The sequence below is a fragment of the Panthera uncia genome (genome assembly GCF_023721935.1).
Source record: "Panthera uncia isolate 11264 chromosome C1 unlocalized genomic scaffold, Puncia_PCG_1.0 HiC_scaffold_4, whole genome shotgun sequence".
Taxonomy (NCBI): domain Eukaryota; kingdom Metazoa; phylum Chordata; class Mammalia; order Carnivora; family Felidae; genus Panthera; species Panthera uncia.
The window spans coordinates 2793610-2810950 of record NW_026057585.1 but is presented as its reverse complement, the minus strand read 5'-3'; the positions used below and the strand labels follow the sequence as shown (position 1 = coordinate 2810950).

The 17341-nt window shown below is 51.9% G+C and overlaps 1 protein-coding gene across 1 annotated transcript; it reads right to left on the bottom strand.

Annotated features, from left to right (window-relative positions):
• Nucleotides 1–1795: 1795 nt before the first annotated feature.
• On the bottom strand, nt 1796–15424 carry ANKRD35 (ankyrin repeat domain 35). Its single transcript, XM_049616449.1, has 13 exons — nt 14394–15424; nt 13504–13592; nt 13061–13125; nt 12197–12254; nt 11938–12008; nt 11470–11576; nt 10702–10889; nt 10053–10090; nt 7878–9875; nt 5935–6024; nt 5588–5653; nt 4700–4810; nt 1796–4181 (listed from the first exon to the last, which is right to left on the bottom strand). Exons 1-12 carry the CDS (start codon nt 14612–14614, stop codon nt 4748–4750), a joined length of 3054 nt encoding a protein of 1017 aa, XP_049472406.1. The 5' UTR covers nt 14615–15424; the 3' UTR covers nt 1796–4181; nt 4700–4747.
• Nucleotides 15425–17341: the final 1917 nt, after the last annotated feature.

Genomic DNA, 17341 nt, shown 5'->3' with positions numbered 1-17341 from the left:
GAGACTGAGGGAGGGGGCGGAGTCTGAGGCGGGAGAGGGAGGGACTCCCAGCGGGCGCTGAGAGATTAACTCCTCGAGTGAGTGGATCCGAAGGTAGGACTTTCTTGAATCTCATCCTTCTCACTGTTGCTCTGACCCCTTGCCCCGGTGTACCGGGGTGGAGTCATGCTGCAAATAAGACCGGGGCGGAGGGGGACCGGGATCTGCCTGCTTAAAGAGGTTAGTATTTGGAACGAGACTCTTCTCCCTGGGGGAAAGCCTGAGCTACTAGAACCCAAAGTGTACCTGAGCCCTAACTCTCCCTGTAGCCCCTTACCCCCTACCCGAATACGCAGACTGTCACCAGAGACCCCACGCCCTTGGTGTAGCTGAAGGTAAGCAGCGGGGAGGATTTCTTACCCAAAAAAGTCATCTCTCTTCCCCTCTCTAATTTACTTACTCTTCTTCAAAGCCTCTGACCTTTCAGAGACTTCCATGCTCAACCAAGCTAATCACTCATGCAGGTACCAAGAAAGCACCAATTTTAGGGCCATTTACCCAAATTAGATACTGGGGGAACTCATAGCATATTATAGTGAGTTGGCTGGGACCTAAGCGACAATGTCATTTGTTCAACAAACATTTGAATGCTGTTCAGAGGTCGTTAGGTGCTGAGGACATAAAAATCCTTGCAGGACCTCTCAGTCTAGCAGCCGCAGCAAGACAATTAAACCTGTAATTGGCAAGGGGCGGCAGCGAGGCTCAGTCAGATAAGAGTCAGACTCCTGATTTTGGCTGGGGTCACGATCCCAGGGTCATGAGATGGAGCCCCGCATTGGGCTCCACCCTGAGCATGGAGCCTGCTTAGGATTCTCTCTCTGCCCCTCTCCCCTACTCGCACTTGTTCTGTCTCTAAAACAGACAACAAAAAACACCCATAATTGGCATAAAATAGTACTTTAATAAATAATATAAATAATCCTCTCATTTAGATTAAACCTTCAGTATAATCATTCCCATGAGACCCCACCCAAACCACAAGAATCAAGGTACCAGCCTACCGATATCCCCAGATACCTGTTGAATTGGACCATTACTGACTACTTTGTGGATTTCATTCTTAGGGAAGATGTGCACCCTCTCCTGACACTCAGGTTCTTTCCCTGCTGTTTGCTGCCAGCAATGGTAAGACCTCAAGCTGAACTCAAGCTCAAGTACTTGGTTCTAAATTCTAACTGCCCCTTGGAACAGTTGAGTCTTCATCAGTCCCTGAGCTCATTTTTTGTTCTGCTCAGTCATATAGATCAAAAGTTACTATGGGGACACTTGGGTGGCTCAGACTGTTAAGCATTGACTTCGGCTCAGGTCATGGTTCTGGAATTCAAGCCCCGCATTGAGCTCTGCACTGACAGTGTGGAGCCTGGTTGGGATTCTGTCTCTCTCTCTCCCTCCCTCTCTGTCCTTGTCCCTCTTGCGCATGCTGTCTCTCTCTCTCTCTAAATAAACTTTTTTTAAAAAGTTACTATGGACTAGTTTGTATCCTCTAGAATTTTCAGTGATTTGGAGGGAAAAAAATTAAAAAAAAGAGAAGGGGGGGGCGCCTGGGTGGCTCAGTCGGTTAAGCTTCCGACTTCAGCTCAGGTCATGATCTCATGATCCGTGAGTTCAAGCCCCGCGTCGGGCTCTGTGCTGACAGCTCAGAGCCTAGAGCCTGTTTCAGATTCTGTGTCTCCCTCTGTCTGACCCTCTCCCGTTCATGCTCTGTCTCTCTCTGTCTCAAAAATAAATAAACGTTAAAAAAAAAATAAAAAAAAAAAGGGATTCTTTGGGAGTCATATGTTCATTATCCTGATTGTGTGATGGGTGTTATGGGTGTGCACATATGTCAAAACCTATCAAATTGTACACTTTAAGTATGTGTAGTTTACTGAATGTCAATTATAACTCATTAAAGCTGTAAAAATGTAAAAGAAAAAAAAGAAACTCAACCATACCTTGAATCCTAATCGTTTCCTAAAGAAGGAATCTCCTTTAATAGTTAATTTGAGGGACACCCGGGTGGCTCAGTCGGTTAAGCCTGCCTCTGATCTGTGTCTCCCTCTCTGTCTGCCCCTCCCCCACTCACACTCTGTCTCTCTTTCTCTCTCTCAAAAACAAAATAATAAACATTAAAAAAAAATTTTTTAAATAGTTAATTTGAGGTTGGAAGTTCCAGCATCCCTACAGGACAACTGAAAAGTAGGAACCAGGATGCCTGATTTTGATCCTGTATGCCAGCTCAGTAAGGACAAGAATCTTTTCTGAGATGTTCACTCTCTATTCTGAGCCTGGCCCGTAGTAGACTCGTTCAATGTCAGTTTAATGAACTAATGTTATCAGACAGAGGAGGGAGACTACAAATCCAGACCAAGTTCCAGACGGAAGGCATTCAAAGAAATAGTCTGACCCTATCGTGGCAACCAAGCTTCACCTACTCTCACCCATATACCCCTACATCTGAAGCCTGAAGAAGGGGGACGCAAAAAGAGGAGTAAGAAGTCCCTACCTAAGCCCCATTCAGCAGACAGCCTAGGAGGGATAGGGACAAACTTAGGACTAGAGTTACTTTGGGAAAGAAAGATTTATTTTTGAAATCAAGGAAAACTTCAGGGCCTGGGGTCGTTGGGGTAAGAGTTTACGGGGTTGTACAGAGGGACACCGTTTGGGAAGACCAGGGGCTGGAAACATTCCATCCTGTGTTAGCATATCACTGACCATTCCCATAACTCAGCCATCCTGGGATCAGCTCCCATTACCAAAGCTGCTTCCTGACTCATACTTGAACTTAGCCAAACCATCTCCCCCTGTCTGGACCCCTCTCTCTCAACAGTTTCTTCATTCTTCCCACCCTGCACTCCATAAATAATGATTGTAACAGTCCTTTGAGATTCTTTGGTAACTCAAAGAAAAGAGACGTTCTGTTCCCCTTAATGGAAATGACTCAATCTTTCAGATGCTCTTCCTCTGGCAGCTGTACCCTCTCTTTCTCCATCAACCCCTCCAGTCTGCATTCTTCACGTCCAAAAGCAGTCCTGTGCCCATTTGCACAAATCCTAAAGCTGACCCTCATCCTCTCTAGGACGTGATCTACACCCCGCTGCTTCTCTTCTGGCCCAAATCCTGGAGCCAGGCCCTGCAGCCCCTCTGTGGGCCCCTGTCTTCGAAGCAGCCCCTCCACACTCTCCTCTCAACCCAGGCAGGCTGTTTACTGCCAAACCATGGCCTCCCACCCAGCCTAACCCAGCAGGGGGTAGGCTGGGAGAAGGACCAAGGAGGGGGCCAAACGCAGTTCCAGATTGGGGAGGAATTTGCTGCCTCTCTCACACCTAGCAGTCTGGCTGGTGGAGGGACACGAAGGGGAGGAGACCCACGGGAAGTGGCCAAGAGAGATCCACGGTTTTCAGTCTGAGAACAGAACTGGAGGGAAGAAGCCAGCTCTGTGTATCCCTTCCTCCCTTCCCCAGGAATCAGACTTTTAACCCCTCTTGGTACCTGGGCAAAGAACACGGACCATGTGAGCCCTGTGCCTCAGATCTAGAAGCCCGGTTTGACATACTATCAAATATTTTAGATTCTACCTCTTGAAGAAACTCCAGGTCTCTCAGTCTCTCCTCCTTAAAAAAAGATAGTGGACGCAGGAATCACAAGATAGAGAAAAAAGATTAGAGACAGATTTGAGAAAGAGAAAGAGTGTCGATCTCCATTTTCACAGAGTGCTATTTTTCAACCTGTGGGTCTTGACCCATGGGCGGATGGATGTATTTTGAGCAATATTTTTTTCAGTGGAGAATAACAGCAGAGAATATCCTAGAAAGAAAATAGTAAGGGTAAATACTATTTCAGGTTAGATGCGCCACAATGTAGTGTATTTCTTACTATGGATCATAATTGGGGGCCATTTGTGATTTTTAAAAAAAGTTTCCTTCCCCCACTCGCCTTTGAACAGAGAAAGCAGGGACACCCAACACCACACCGCCTCCTGCTTTATTTTCCATAGAGCTGGCCTCCGTGCATCTCCTCTGGTCTCATGCCGACTCCAGGCTTCAGGTTCTCAGGTCTGGGGTCCATAGTGTCAGGTGGAACCCCACCCATGCCATCCCCATGCCTGGCCCCACCCTCCAAAGCCTGATGGAGCCTCTGGAAGCCAGGGATGCTCTTACTCCCTGAAAGAAGAAATTCAGGAGTGAAATGCACACATTTCCATCTCCTCAGCCTCCTCCCACCCACGCCAAGATGCTAAAAGGGATGTCATCTACCTGGACCGGAGAAGATGCACAATGGCAGCAGGAAGAGCTGGGGTGACTACCCTCTGAATGAATGATGTGCAGGTGAAGGAGAGATTCTGGGGTTCACAGAGTCCCACCCTGCCACTCTGCCATCGCGGCTGTCTTTCCCTGGCGTCTCTAGCCCGGGGCCTTAGGAGAGCTACTCAACAAGTCTCAGTCCCCATCCCACATTGGTCCCCTTCAGTCTACTTGCCCCCTGCCTCCCGCCTCTACCCAGTGATTCCCCAGATTGTGTCCTCTCAACTGACCTTGCTTCAAATGATCTACACCCCACAGGGCTCCCTAATGTCAGCCACCACCACATGGGGCAAAAGGAGACTCCAATTCCCTCTCTTTTCTTCCCCAAGTCCTTTCTCCAGGCTGCTTCCCCCATCACCCTTGACCCCACAACTCACAACAGAGAAATCAGGAGAAATCGCACACCCCTCAGGGCCCCGACTGCCTCACTCTTCCTGTATGCTGAGGATTCGCAGCAGAATATTATACACATCTTGTTCCATGTAACCCTGTAAGTGACAGGAAGGAAAGAAAAGGAGATGAATAACAGAAAATGGGGAGAGACAGATAAGGAATCATTCTGTGCTTTAGTCGAATGCTGTTTTACTAACTATGTCCCCTGCTTTATAGTATGTGACTTCTCTACAGCTGTTTCCTTGTCTTTCCAAGGAGATAATGATATCTACTTTCCGGGACTCCTACGAGGGTTAAAAACTATGATTATAAAGCAGAGCACAACAAATGTTCGATTCTTTGTAGTTGTTATTCTTCCTAAGCAAGGAGCAAGCCACCCACCTCTCCTCCTTGGTGAGGGATAATTTGGCTCAGGATGAAACTGAGAAAGGGCATAAGGGACAGGAAAAGGCCTTGCAGTAGATCAGAGAATTGACGAGGAAAGGCAAATGCCTCTCCCCCTCACATCCATGCACAACCACTCTTGATCTACCTAATGAGATCCGGAGACCTGGCACTGGAACATCTAAAGTCCAGCTTTCTGGGGCGCCTGGGTGGCTCAGTTGGCTAAGCGGCCGACTCCTGATACTGGCTCAGGTCACGATCTTGTATTCGTGAGATCCAGTCCTGTGTCGGGCTCCACACTGAACAGTGGAGCCTGCTTGGGATTCTCCCTGTCTCTCTCTCTCTGCACCCTCCCCTCAAAATAAATAAACAAACAAACAAACAAAGTCCAGCTTTACACAAATGACAGGTATGTGCAGGTAGGAGGAGGGACCCCAAATGCAATGCCTCCTGCCCGACTCTCTGTCCCTAGACCCTCCCGGGCTCACCTGAGCGGCATTCAGCAGGTGCTTCCTATAGGCAGAGATGATCTCTTCATGGTTCTTCTGGGAATCCTGGGAGTGAGCACCGGTGAGAGATTATGCACCCACCCCACACCCCAGCACACCCACCCTGACATGACACCACCACCCTCCCTCCCCACAGCATGAGGAACAACAGAATGAAGTGGTCAGCTGTGCCACATGGTCTCTCTCGGCCCATCAGTGGCCCAACCTGGACCCCCGCCTGGCCAGGCCTCTGCAATTCCCAGAATCTCTCCCACGCATACCTCACTGCCATGGGCCACCCACCCTCTTCCCTAGCGGTGTCCATTTCCCTGAGGGCCAAAACATACCTGTAGCTGCAGGGCAAGGCGAGCGTTTTCTCCCCGCACTGCCAAGACCTCCTCTGAAAGCTGTTCCAGCTTCTTCAACAATTCTTTGATCTAATAAATAAAGGTTAATAAAAAAAAAACTTATAAAGGGGCACCTGGCTGGCTCAGTCGGTTGGGCAACCGACTTTGGCTAGGGTCATGATCTCATGGTTCATGGATTTGAGCCCCGCATCGGGCTCTGTGCTGCTTCCTCAGAGCCTGGAGCCTGCTTCCAATTGTGTGTCTCCCTCTCTCTGCACCTCACCTGTTTGTGCTTTGTCTCTCTCTGACTCTCAAAAAATAAATAAATGTTGATAAAACAATTCCTTGATCTGAGGCCAGAAGGAAAGAAAGGGAACCAATGAGGCCCAAGTCACTTCCCACCCTGACACCACCCAGGGTCAAGGTCAGCTTTCTTTTATTGGGTATAGAATATGTGCCGGAAATTTTACACACATTGTCTCAATTCATACCCAAAACAGCTCTTCTTCTGTCCTAAGAAGAGCAAGACTTCTCTGAGAGAAGTGTGACTATTCACATTTTGTAGATAAGGAGACCAAGCTAAGTAATTTGTCAAGATCATACAGCTAACAGGTAACGAAATAATGATTTGAACCAAGATCTCTTTGAATTCATTGTTGGTGCTCTCCACTCTGTACCGAATCCTGATCTACTTGTGGCTGCTGACCACCGAGGAAAATAGAAGTGAGTTTTGTTTTTGTGGTTTGTGAGGCTGAGGCACAAACTTGGTTAATGGTAACCAGCAGTAATAGAAACGGCGGTAGTAAGGACACTAAACATAGCTCGCTTTTATTTACTGAATGCTTACCATTTACCAAAAGTTGTTTTGAGTATTTTAAATACAGTATCTTATTAATGTAATGCTCATGAAAACCCTATTATTGTCCCCATATCATAGAGGAGATATAGATGAGGCCTAAATAAGAGACTTAGAGGTTCAGAAAACTCACCCAAGATCAGGCAGTAACTTTTGAAGCTGAAATTCAAATCCAGACCATGCCAGACCCCACAATTTTCTTTTGCACGTTTGTCTACATGCATCTTCTCCTTCAACACCAACACAAAATTCCTCCTTTCTTTACTTAGCCCCACCCACACTGATTCCTATTCTGCGTAACAGTCCTTCTCTTTGTATGCACTCTACGTTCCAAAAAACATATACGCCCTATGTTTTTAAATCACTCTACCTTTGACCAGGCACACAACCTTTAATAAGACATCTGATCTCATTCATTTCATAGGCAGTTCTAAAATCACTACATCCATTTCTAAATTGATTTTTTCGGATTCCTCAAACACGTCTCCTAGAAACATGGAGACTTGACACTGACTGTTGGAGTAGTCACTGGGAAACTCCAGTTTCTAACACGGGGGTTTTCAAACTTTTTAATTTGCATGGGGGCTCTCCCTGTTGATGGCAATCTTAGGTAGAACTCGTTGGGACTGAAGTGGAAAGGGGAGAGGGAGGTGTTCCAGGCTAGCCTACTCTTCTAAACCCATCGGCCCCTGAGTCACCTCCTCCGAACCCCAGCAAAACCACAGCAACCCACCCCGACGGACCTCAGGCCTCTTGCTGAGCTGATACAGCATCTGCACTGTTGAAGAGACCTTGCTAATAAACCTTAGCAGTCCAGGGCCTGGGCTAGCTCTGGCCTGGCCGCCCTGCTTCTAACCCCGAGTCCCACATTCGAATACCTAAGCCCCCTCCTCTCTTCTATCTATACCTTAACCTTACCTCCAATCTCAACCCCAAATCCCCGAGAGCCCGGAGAACACAGCGTGGTCCTTGCAGATGACGGGAGTTCGGTTCAGCGGTATGAAACTGACTAAACCAAGGCAGGTGCGTGTCGGCGAACCCTGAGCCGCACGGACACCTTCCCCGATGGCTGCTTCGCCCCCCTCACCTTGGCCTCCTTGTCCCGGCAGGCCCCGATGAGATGCTCCACCTTGTCCCTGAGCACCTCGGCCGTCTTCTCAAACTGCTGGGAGCGGCCGCGCAGCTCGGCGGCCTGGCGCTCCTGCTCCGCGGCCCGTGCTGCCAGGTCCCCGCTGAGGCGCCGCTCCTCGGCCGCGGCCTCGCGCAGCCGGCCCATCTCCCGGCACGCCGTGTTATACTTCTCCAGGAGGGCCTTCAGCTCCTGGCCCCAAGCCTGGGCCTGGGCCACCAGCGAGCCCCGCGTTTTCTCGTGCTGCCGCAGGCTGGCGGCCTCACGGGCCCGCAGCTCGGCCACCTCCTCAGTGGCCTGGTACAGCAGCTTCTTCAGCGTCCCAATCTCCTGGCTCTTCCCACTCATCGTGGCCTGGACAGCCCGCAGCTCCTCCTCCAGCTTCCCCAGGTCCTGCTCCAGAGCGGCCACCTGGGGGGAGACTGGGCCCTGTGAGAAGGTGCCGGGTGGCTCCCCGCGGGGGCCAGGGGACCCGCGCAGCCGCCGGTTTTCCTGCTCCAGCCGGGCCAGCGAGGCTTGGGCCTCCCGGTGCCCGTCGGCCAGGGCGCGGATGCAGGCCCGCAGCTCCTCCAGAGGTTCGGCCGCCGTGCGCCCCGCGACGCCCCTGCCCACCACGTCCGGCGGCAGGTCGTCCCACAGCCCGCGGAGGCCACTGCTCTGGGAGGCCAGGCGCTGCCGCAGCTGCTCGGTGGCCTCCTTCTCCGCTGCCAGTTCATCTGTCAGCAGCCCCACGCTGCGCCGCAACTGCCGCAGCTGGTCCTGTGCCTCCGGCTTGAGGACGAAATCCCGCTGCAGACACTGGCTCAGGGACTGCGGCTCCCCCTGCAGCCGCTGCTTCTCCTGCCCCAGCTGCCCCAGCTCCCTCAGCAGGTTACTGTTGCTCAGCCGCAGGGCCGCCACCTCCTTCTCCAACCGTCCCTTGGCCGGACCTCCTCCAGGCACCTGTCCCCTTGAGGGGGCCCCTAGAGGCTCTCCGCGAGCCCCAGGAGCCCCTGGCCGCCCCCCTTCATTCTCTTCGGGGGTGGTCTCTGGGCCCGCGTGCAGGGCTCCCTCTCTGGGCCGGGCAGCGGCCTCAGGGCTCACGGGTAATCCCGCCTTGGCCCTGTCCAGCCTCACCAGCACCTGCTCCAGCCTGGCCTCCATCTTCTCCCAGGCGGCCGCCGCAGCCTCTGCCCGGGGTGTCCCCAGAGCTCCCTCCAGGACCGGCCTTGACAAAGCCCCTCGGGCGGCATCCTTTTCTCGCCACACCGCGGCCAGCTCCTCCCTCAGTTGTAGCAGGAGCTGGTTCACGTCTCCGGGGCCCACTGGTGCAGCCGCCGTGCCTGCTGGTTCAACCCCTGGGGCCGGGGGCCCCTCTTTCTGGCCAGCACGTGGCTTGTCGGTGTGATCAGGGCCAAGGGCCTGTCCACCGCTGGTGGTCAGCTGCTGTCCTGTGGCTTTCCCAATGGTCTCAGACCTGGGGCTCTGGGGTGGCCCCTGTTCTTCCGGTTGGGCCCCTCCATGGGCTTCATATGAGACCTCCCCCGAGACTGAATCCTCCGCCTTCTTAGAAGCTAATGCCCGTTTGGCTGCAGCTGCTGCCTGCTGCTGCTTCTTTAGTTCTTGAATGCGCTCAGCCAGAAGGTCCAAGGGACAACCCTGCTCCATGCCATCTCCTCCAGGCCGCAGACTAGAGCCCTGCCCTCCTGGAGTCCCAGGCTGTGGTGATAGGAGAAGCCCCAGCTCCTGCACCTGCTCTCGAATCCCGTTCTCCAGGCCCAGGCAGGCTGCAGCTCGAGCCTCGCTCTCTTCCGTCTTTCGCACCAGCTCCTGCTCCAACTGAGAAACCTTCCTCTGCTCCTCTTCATACTTCCGCCTCCACTCATCCGGGCATGGGTCTTCCTCCTCCTCTTCCTCGGGCTCCGCTCTCCACGGGCTCTGGGGTGTAGAACCCACCAGAGACTCTGATGGGGAGGCCTACATAGAAAAAGGAATAGTGAAGTCGGGCAGCTAGCCCAGCCCCCGGACGGCCTTTCCTCTCTTAGACTGTCTTGATGCCCGGAAGACCACTCCCTGGGAGATATCCCAGTGAGATAGCCTGGGGAGGGAGATGGGGAGGGGAAGATCAGAGGCAAAAGGCACTTAGGGTCTTACCTGGGATGTAAGATCTGGATGTTGAGCAAGCCCCTGACCTATACAGAAAAGCAGGGGGGAGATGAGAGCAGAGATAGGTCCTTTTCCAGCCCACACTTTATCTTCAGACTTTTTCTGAGAGGAACAGTCCCTCGATGCAATAACCTTCCCACACATGTCTTCATGGTGCCAGGAGCCACCCCCATTGAAAGGGTCCCTGACTATCTAGCATCTTCGGTTCGCCGTCCCAGAGATGCGCCAGCTCATTCATTTTGTCTGCTCACTTATTTATTGGGCACTGTGTCAGGCACGGTTATAGGCACCAGGACCTCACTGGTGAGCAAAACAGCCAGTGGCCGGCCTAGTGGGGGAGACGGAGACTGACCGTCAAATCTCACGAATAGATTTATGATCACAACCCATAAATGCTAGCGATAGTACCAGGCAGAATTGCCTTCAGCGAGACAAGGCTGCATGAAGGGATTTTGTGACCATGCTTTTGAGAATTTGGGCTCATTTCACAAGTAGCAGCAATAAGTAAATCAACATTCCACTAGCTAGTGACGATAGAGGGATTCTTTGTCCAGGAACAAATGGCATTCTAAGAAGCTTCTGGGATTCTAAGGCTATCCGGGAGAACTTCGAAGTCACGGAAGGGAACCTGCCTTACCTCCCTGCCGCCCCTGCCGGAGCAGGGCCTGCCGGAGCAGCCTCCACAGCTCCCTGTCCTCTGAGCGTACAGCATAATGCAGAGCGTCGTGCCCCTCGTTGTCCACCGCCCCTGCGTCTGCCCCGTGGCTCAGGAGCAGCTCGGCCACCTCCGCGCTGCCTTTCTCACAGGCCAGGATCAGAGCCGACCTGTGGGTTGGGACAGATCTGGGCATAGGCCTTCCCCAGGGAATCCAGGAGTCCTGGTTCCAGAAATTCCGCTCAGAGTCAGATCTCACTCGGTGCAGCAAGAACCACAGATCAGCGCCAGCCAATGACAAAGCGTTCGAGCAGACCAGAACTGTTCAAATGCCGTTCCTTGGAGGTGCAGCATCAGAAAGCTGGGGGCCAATTTGAAGGGCTCTGTGTTCATCTACTTTCTATATTGAGGTGCTGCGTGACTTCTTTATTGGCAAAAGGATCCCATTGCTTAGAAGATAGTTTGAAAACCAGTAAATTAAGCAAATGAATCCAGAGCATCGATTCCACTCCCGGAGTCATCTGTGCCAGGAAGTCATCTGTGCCTTCTGAGCAACTGCTCAGAAGGAAGGAGGTTCCCAAGAAAACAGAAACTAGTCTTCCTTCTTCCCCAAAACACAGACACACAGACACGTGCGTGCGCACGCACACACACACACACACACACACACACACACACACACTTTGCCCAGGGCCTCCTTTCTAGAGCGGTCAATGTCTGGATTTGGGAAGGGGGGTGGGGAAGGCTCACTTGGCATCCTTGTCCGTGACATTAACCTGGGCACCTCTCTGCAGTAGCTGTGAGCAGATAGCTGCATGGCCACCCAGCGATGCGATCATCAGGGGTGTACGTCCGTCCTGCACAGATTTTGGGAAGGGAGGGGAGTTCATGAGGATCCAGGGGGAGACAGGGGCTTGACAATTCTACCAACTGCCCTCTCCCGACACCTCTCCAGAAAAAAGCCCAGATCCAGGGGCTGAATACTCCTTTCTGAAGGGTGAGAAGTCCTCCAGGAGATAAGGCCTAACCTCTCCATGAAGAAGAGGAGGAGGAGCAGAGGGAGAAGGAAGAGGATGTGTGTAGCCACAGTCATGGAGCTGAGCCAGTCAAGCTCTGAGAGAGAGAGAGAGAGAGAGAGAGAGAGAGAGAGAGAGAGAGAGAGGGAGGGAGAGAGAGTAGCAGCCTCCCTGCGAAGGTCACCGCCCAGCGGACACTCACATTATCTGGGACGTTCAGGAAGGCTTCGTGGTCACACAGCAGGAGAACACTTGAGGCACAGCCAGAGGAGGCTGGGGGAGGGATGGTTGGGTTAAGAAGAAGCAGGAAAAACACCTAGTCAGACTATGACCCAACATCGCCGCCAACCATTTCAGCAGTCAGCCCTGGCCTGCCCTGCTCCCCAAATGTTGTCTTCCCTCCCCTTCCGCCCGCTGGTCCCTGCAGCCACCCCATTTCCCACCGGTCCCCTGGCACATACCTGCCCAGTGCAGCGGACTACGATTTTCTGCATCCACAGCATCTTCGTTGGCACCATGCTGCAAACAGCCACAAAGGAGAGCAGCATGGGGCATGGAGGGTCCACTCTTATCACATACCCCCTCTTAGGGCACCAGATTCCATAGTACTATGGGAGGGGAAGGAGGACCGTGGCTCTGGCCAACTACTAGGCAAGCCCAATCCACCCCTTGTGGATGATAAGCAGCCTTGAAATTCAGCCCTGGGTCCTAAACCTAAGGCCCAAGAAAAATCAGATTATAGGCAAAGAAGCACGTTAGGGAAAATGACACCTGGGTCCATGCCTGGGACTTTAGGATCATAATCGGGGAACTTGGAAAGGGCCAGGAAGAACAAAAGCAGAAGAGCCATTTGCCCCGTGGCCTGTTGAACTGTGCCTTTTGGAGACCAGTTTCTAGAACGTCTGCATGTCGTTTCACCTATATATCTGTCTTAGTGCTCCTAGCCTGCAAGCTCCTTAAAAACAGATGGTAGAATTTGGGGTGGATGTGAACACCTCTGTCCTCCGGCCACCTGCCCAGCCACTCAGCAGTTGGGCTCTGCAGGGGCTCTGCCAATGGCATGTGAATGACGGGCAGGCAGTCCCTGGGAACACAGCTCTATGACCGGCCCTCAAGGGCAGCATGAAGCATGGTGTCCGCACATAGTAGGCGTTACATAAAAGTTTGTGAATTAATGAATACGTGATTATCAGCTCTCTTGCTGATGAGAGGGGGATGAGAGGGGTCCATTTGACCAAATGTTGCTTGTGACTATAAGACAAAGTTAGAAGATTCTAGGCCCACTTCCTCCCTTCCCACAAGTAGTATCAAGAGATTTCTGTTACCTGCAGCAGGACTTTGACACATTGTGGCTGGCAGGAGATGGTGGCCAAATGCAGGGCAGTGCTTCCTGGAAAGAGAAAGAAGGGGAGATGGAGGGCGGGTGGCCCCATGCAAGCCGATGACTCACAGGGAGGGAAGGCAAGAGACGCACAGATAATCAGGGGGAGATTAGAGAAAGAAGCAAGCTCTCAGCCCCTTGGGGCCAGAAATTCCTGTTCCCCCAGTGCCTGGTACCTGGCAGAGGTAGGAGTAGGGGTGAGGTAAACCCAGAGAAGGGTTTGCAGAGAGGGGAGCCCCTGGAAGGATGCTGGCCAGAGCCGGTGAGGAAGATGTGGGGGCCACAGTTAGAACTTCTGTCAGTTGGCGTCCCCCCACGCCCACCCCCCGCCGCTGCTGCTGTAAAGGGAGAGGCCAACAGCTTGGCCCAGTGCATGGTCTAACTCACCATCCTCGTTTTTGCTGTTGATGTCAGCTCCATTTGCCAGTAAGATAGTCAGACATTCTGTCAGGCCTTTGGAGGCTGCCAGATGAAACCTGACAGAATCAAGGCCAAGGGACAGAAGGATGAAGGGACCAGTAGATGAGGGATGCGGGAGGCTTTGTAAGCACTGCCTGCTGTACTCCTTCACCCCCAGAGCCAATCCCCACAACAGACAGGGGAGTTCCCCGAGCCTGACTTTCTGAGGAAATGGCTATGTGGCTTACTGTCACAAAGCCAGAGGAGGCTGGGAAGCAAAGACAGAAACAAGAGCTACAGGTCTCAAGCAACCTAGACTTTTGCAGGGGTGTCCAGGGAGCGCATAGCTAACCACCTGTTGCTCTGACCACATGACCCTTTACAGACTGGGACTGTCCTAGAACAAGGCAGCCAGAGAGCAGAGCATCGGACTGGACATTTGAAGGCTCACTTGGGCAGAGACAGGGATAATGTCCCTCCTGTCCGAATCACTCTGTCTAGCCATGTGATGCTCATGGCTACCACTTGGTTCCTGATGGCTCAAGCTTACACACCCTCCTACCCTTGCAATAAATAAACATTGTTGTTAGAAATACACCGTTTTCTGTTTGTTTCATGGGCTTCCTGTCTGGTTTTTTTGTTTTGTTTTTTGCCAGTTTTGTCAACCTGGGTTGTGAGATTGGACTCAGGATAGCTTCTTCCCTCACCATGTGTAGCACTCGATCCATAGCAAACGCTGACCAATACGCTTTCCGATTAAGACAAAAAGGGCTCTGAGGCTGTAGGCACTCCCTGGTCCTACCTGATCTTGGGGTTTAGGATTTTCAAAGGGAACCACATATCAAGGGGAGGGAGGGTGCTTGGGAGGGGCTACTCACGAGGACTGGCCGCTCGAGTTCAGCTTGGTGGGTCGGGCCGACTTCCTCGAGGCCAGGGAGGCCACGCGTCCCACATCCCCCCGCTGCACTGCCTCCAGCAGCTTCTGGTCTCGGCGGTTCCATTTCTCCACCTGGTCCAGGGCCACAAATTGTGCGAACAAAGGGGGTGGGGTTGGAGTGGAAAAAGGAAAGAAGGATGACAGGCAACAGAAGAGAGACATTGCCGAGGTCCTTCCAACATGCCACAAGTCCCTCAGCCTAGATCATTCCGTGCTGCACTGAGAAACCACTGCTGGTTATTGCCGGCCCTGTAGACTACTGGGTTTATGGTCATGTTCGAGTACTGGATGCAGAGTATTTCAGATGTCTTTTTTTTTTTTTTAATCATCATATGTGATTATTGCTGTCAGGTGCACAAGCTCAGAGCGATCCTAGCCACGACGCCTTTGCCTTTGGCTCTCCGGGTCTTGCCCGAGCAAACTGAACCACACCGACCACTCCCAGTTGGGCTCACGTTACCGCTCATCTCCCCACGCTGCTTTGCTTCTTGTCCTCAGATTTCTGCGACGCCAAGGCACCTAGCTTTACACCACGGCTAGGAGTCCAACTACCCAGCCATACATGCCATCTCTACCCCTCGGCTTTGGGCCCCCAACCTGGGAGGGGAAGCAGAGTTTCTGTTTTCCCATCTCATTTCTATGCCCTTTCCGTCCCCTTCCATGGCACAGCCACCCAAAGGCAAAGATAGGTCTCTAGCTAGGCTTGAGGAGGCAGCTCCTGTCCCCCTCCCTCCTCTTCACCCTGGCAGGGAGCAGCTGTCCCCGGCAACAGCCACACCTGCATGCATTGTTCCATCATTCCCGCTTGACTTTTGCAGGTGGTGGGGTAATTACAATAATTGAGGCATGGCAGGGCGTGAAGGAGAGAGAGCTGTGTGGAAACACCCAGGGCTGAGAGCACAGAACAGCCTGGTTGGATCCAGAGAGGGGAAGGGATGCAAACATCTGGGCTATGGTGAAAAGGGTCCTGGATGCACATTTTGTCAGCAGGCCCGAGTTCGGGGCCTGGTTCGGCCACTTTCTTACCTCTGGGACCCAGAACAAGCGATGGAACACCTCTGTTTCCCCATCTATAACGTGTGGGAAATAATTACTACCTCATCACGCTGTGAGCATTAAATGAGCTAACCTCATATGAGGTATATAAAATCTCTTTGTAACCTGTAAAGAACCCTATGAGCGTATGTATTCTTCTAACCAAACAGGAAGTGGGAGGGGTTGGGGGGTGATACATTACATTTTATGAGGTGTAATCGCAACAAGAAAGAGGCTTTGGGAGGAGGTGGAAAAAAATAGGGTCTATGGCAGCCCAATAACTCATTTTCGGATACTATTTACATAGCCAGGGCAAACTATGTCGCAAAAGCAGGAGAGATTTGAAACACCCACGCCCTAAGAGTGATCTCAGGCTAGTACAGCCCTTGTGACTCCATACAGTCTTTTTCAAGTGCTGTTTCAATTAGCCTCTCAACATCCCTGGAAAGCAGGCAGGGCTGAAATTATTTGATCTGACAGCAGAATAAACTCAAGCACACTGTCACCGGATAACTGTCCAGGGTCACACCACAAAATAGTGGTGAAATTGAGATCACAACCCAGGCCCCCTGACGCCCAATGCTGGTCCTCACCACCGGACCACACGCACTACTGTGGAAGAGGGTTTACTTATTTCCATGTACGCAGTCTAAGGCGGCCTCCGGGGCAAAGCCACCCACCCTCAGACGCTACTCCCTGCACAGAGAAGAGTCTCCAAACAGGTTAAGTCTCCAAGGGCAAAATAAACAAAGTGTCTGCTCCATATACCAACAGACTCTGGGATGTAGGAACATGTTATCCAATGTCCCTTGAGGACGAGTTACAGCCAGAAAAAGCAGAAAGTTAGAATTACGCCTCCACCGCAGGACACTGCCATCAGCTGATCTCGATCTGAAGTCCTCCGCTTAAAATCCTGATTCTAACACATTCTGTCCTTGTGAATTTAGGCATGTAACGACTTCTCTGAACCTCAGCTTCCAAGTGATATAATGTGCTATAAAGCACCTAGCACTATGCTACATAGTGGGTGCACAATAAATGCTAGTTCCAATCCCCATCCTTCCTAGCCTTGCTGGGCACATTTTGGATGTGCCAGAAATTCTGGGTTCAGAATTCTCCATACAGGGGAACGGGAGGCAGGGATCTTGCTCATATCAGCCAATGCATAAGAGCCAGGCTGTGTGAAGGTGGGTCTTAGCAACATAGACACGTTTCTTTCCACTGGAGAGCTCTAAATCCACCTGATTTTTTAAATATATATATTTTTAAAGTTTTATTTATTTATTCTGGGACAGAGAGAGGCAGAGAAAGGGAGAGAGAGAGGATCCCAAGCAGGCTCTGCACTGATAGCGCAGAGCCCAACCCAGTGCTCGAACCCACGAACCGTGAGACCTTGGCCTGAGCCAAGATCAAGACTCAGACGCCCAACTGAGCCACCCAAGCGCCCCTAAATCCACCTTGTTTGTTTCCTATAATCTTGTTACCCTAAGAAGAATTTAGAATAGGTGGAAATTTGTCATGGCCAAACCTCTGTAGAACTAGGATGAAGGACAGAGGATGCTTCCATATTCCAAGATCCAGTCCACTGCTCACCCCAGCTCCTTGGACAAGAGGCACTGGGTTGCCATCACAGCCTCAAGGGAGCAATCACCACATTAATCAGCAGACTCAAAAACAAGGATAAGCCTTGTATTTCTGTAGCCAAGATTAGGGGCCTTTGTACAAGTAATTGTGGCCTTACCTTATCTCTGGCTGTGTGCCCATAAGCATCCTACTGAGATGGGACACACCAACAGGAGAGAGAGAAAGACTGGCTACGTGTGTAGGACAGGTGCATGGAAATGGAAAGGCTGC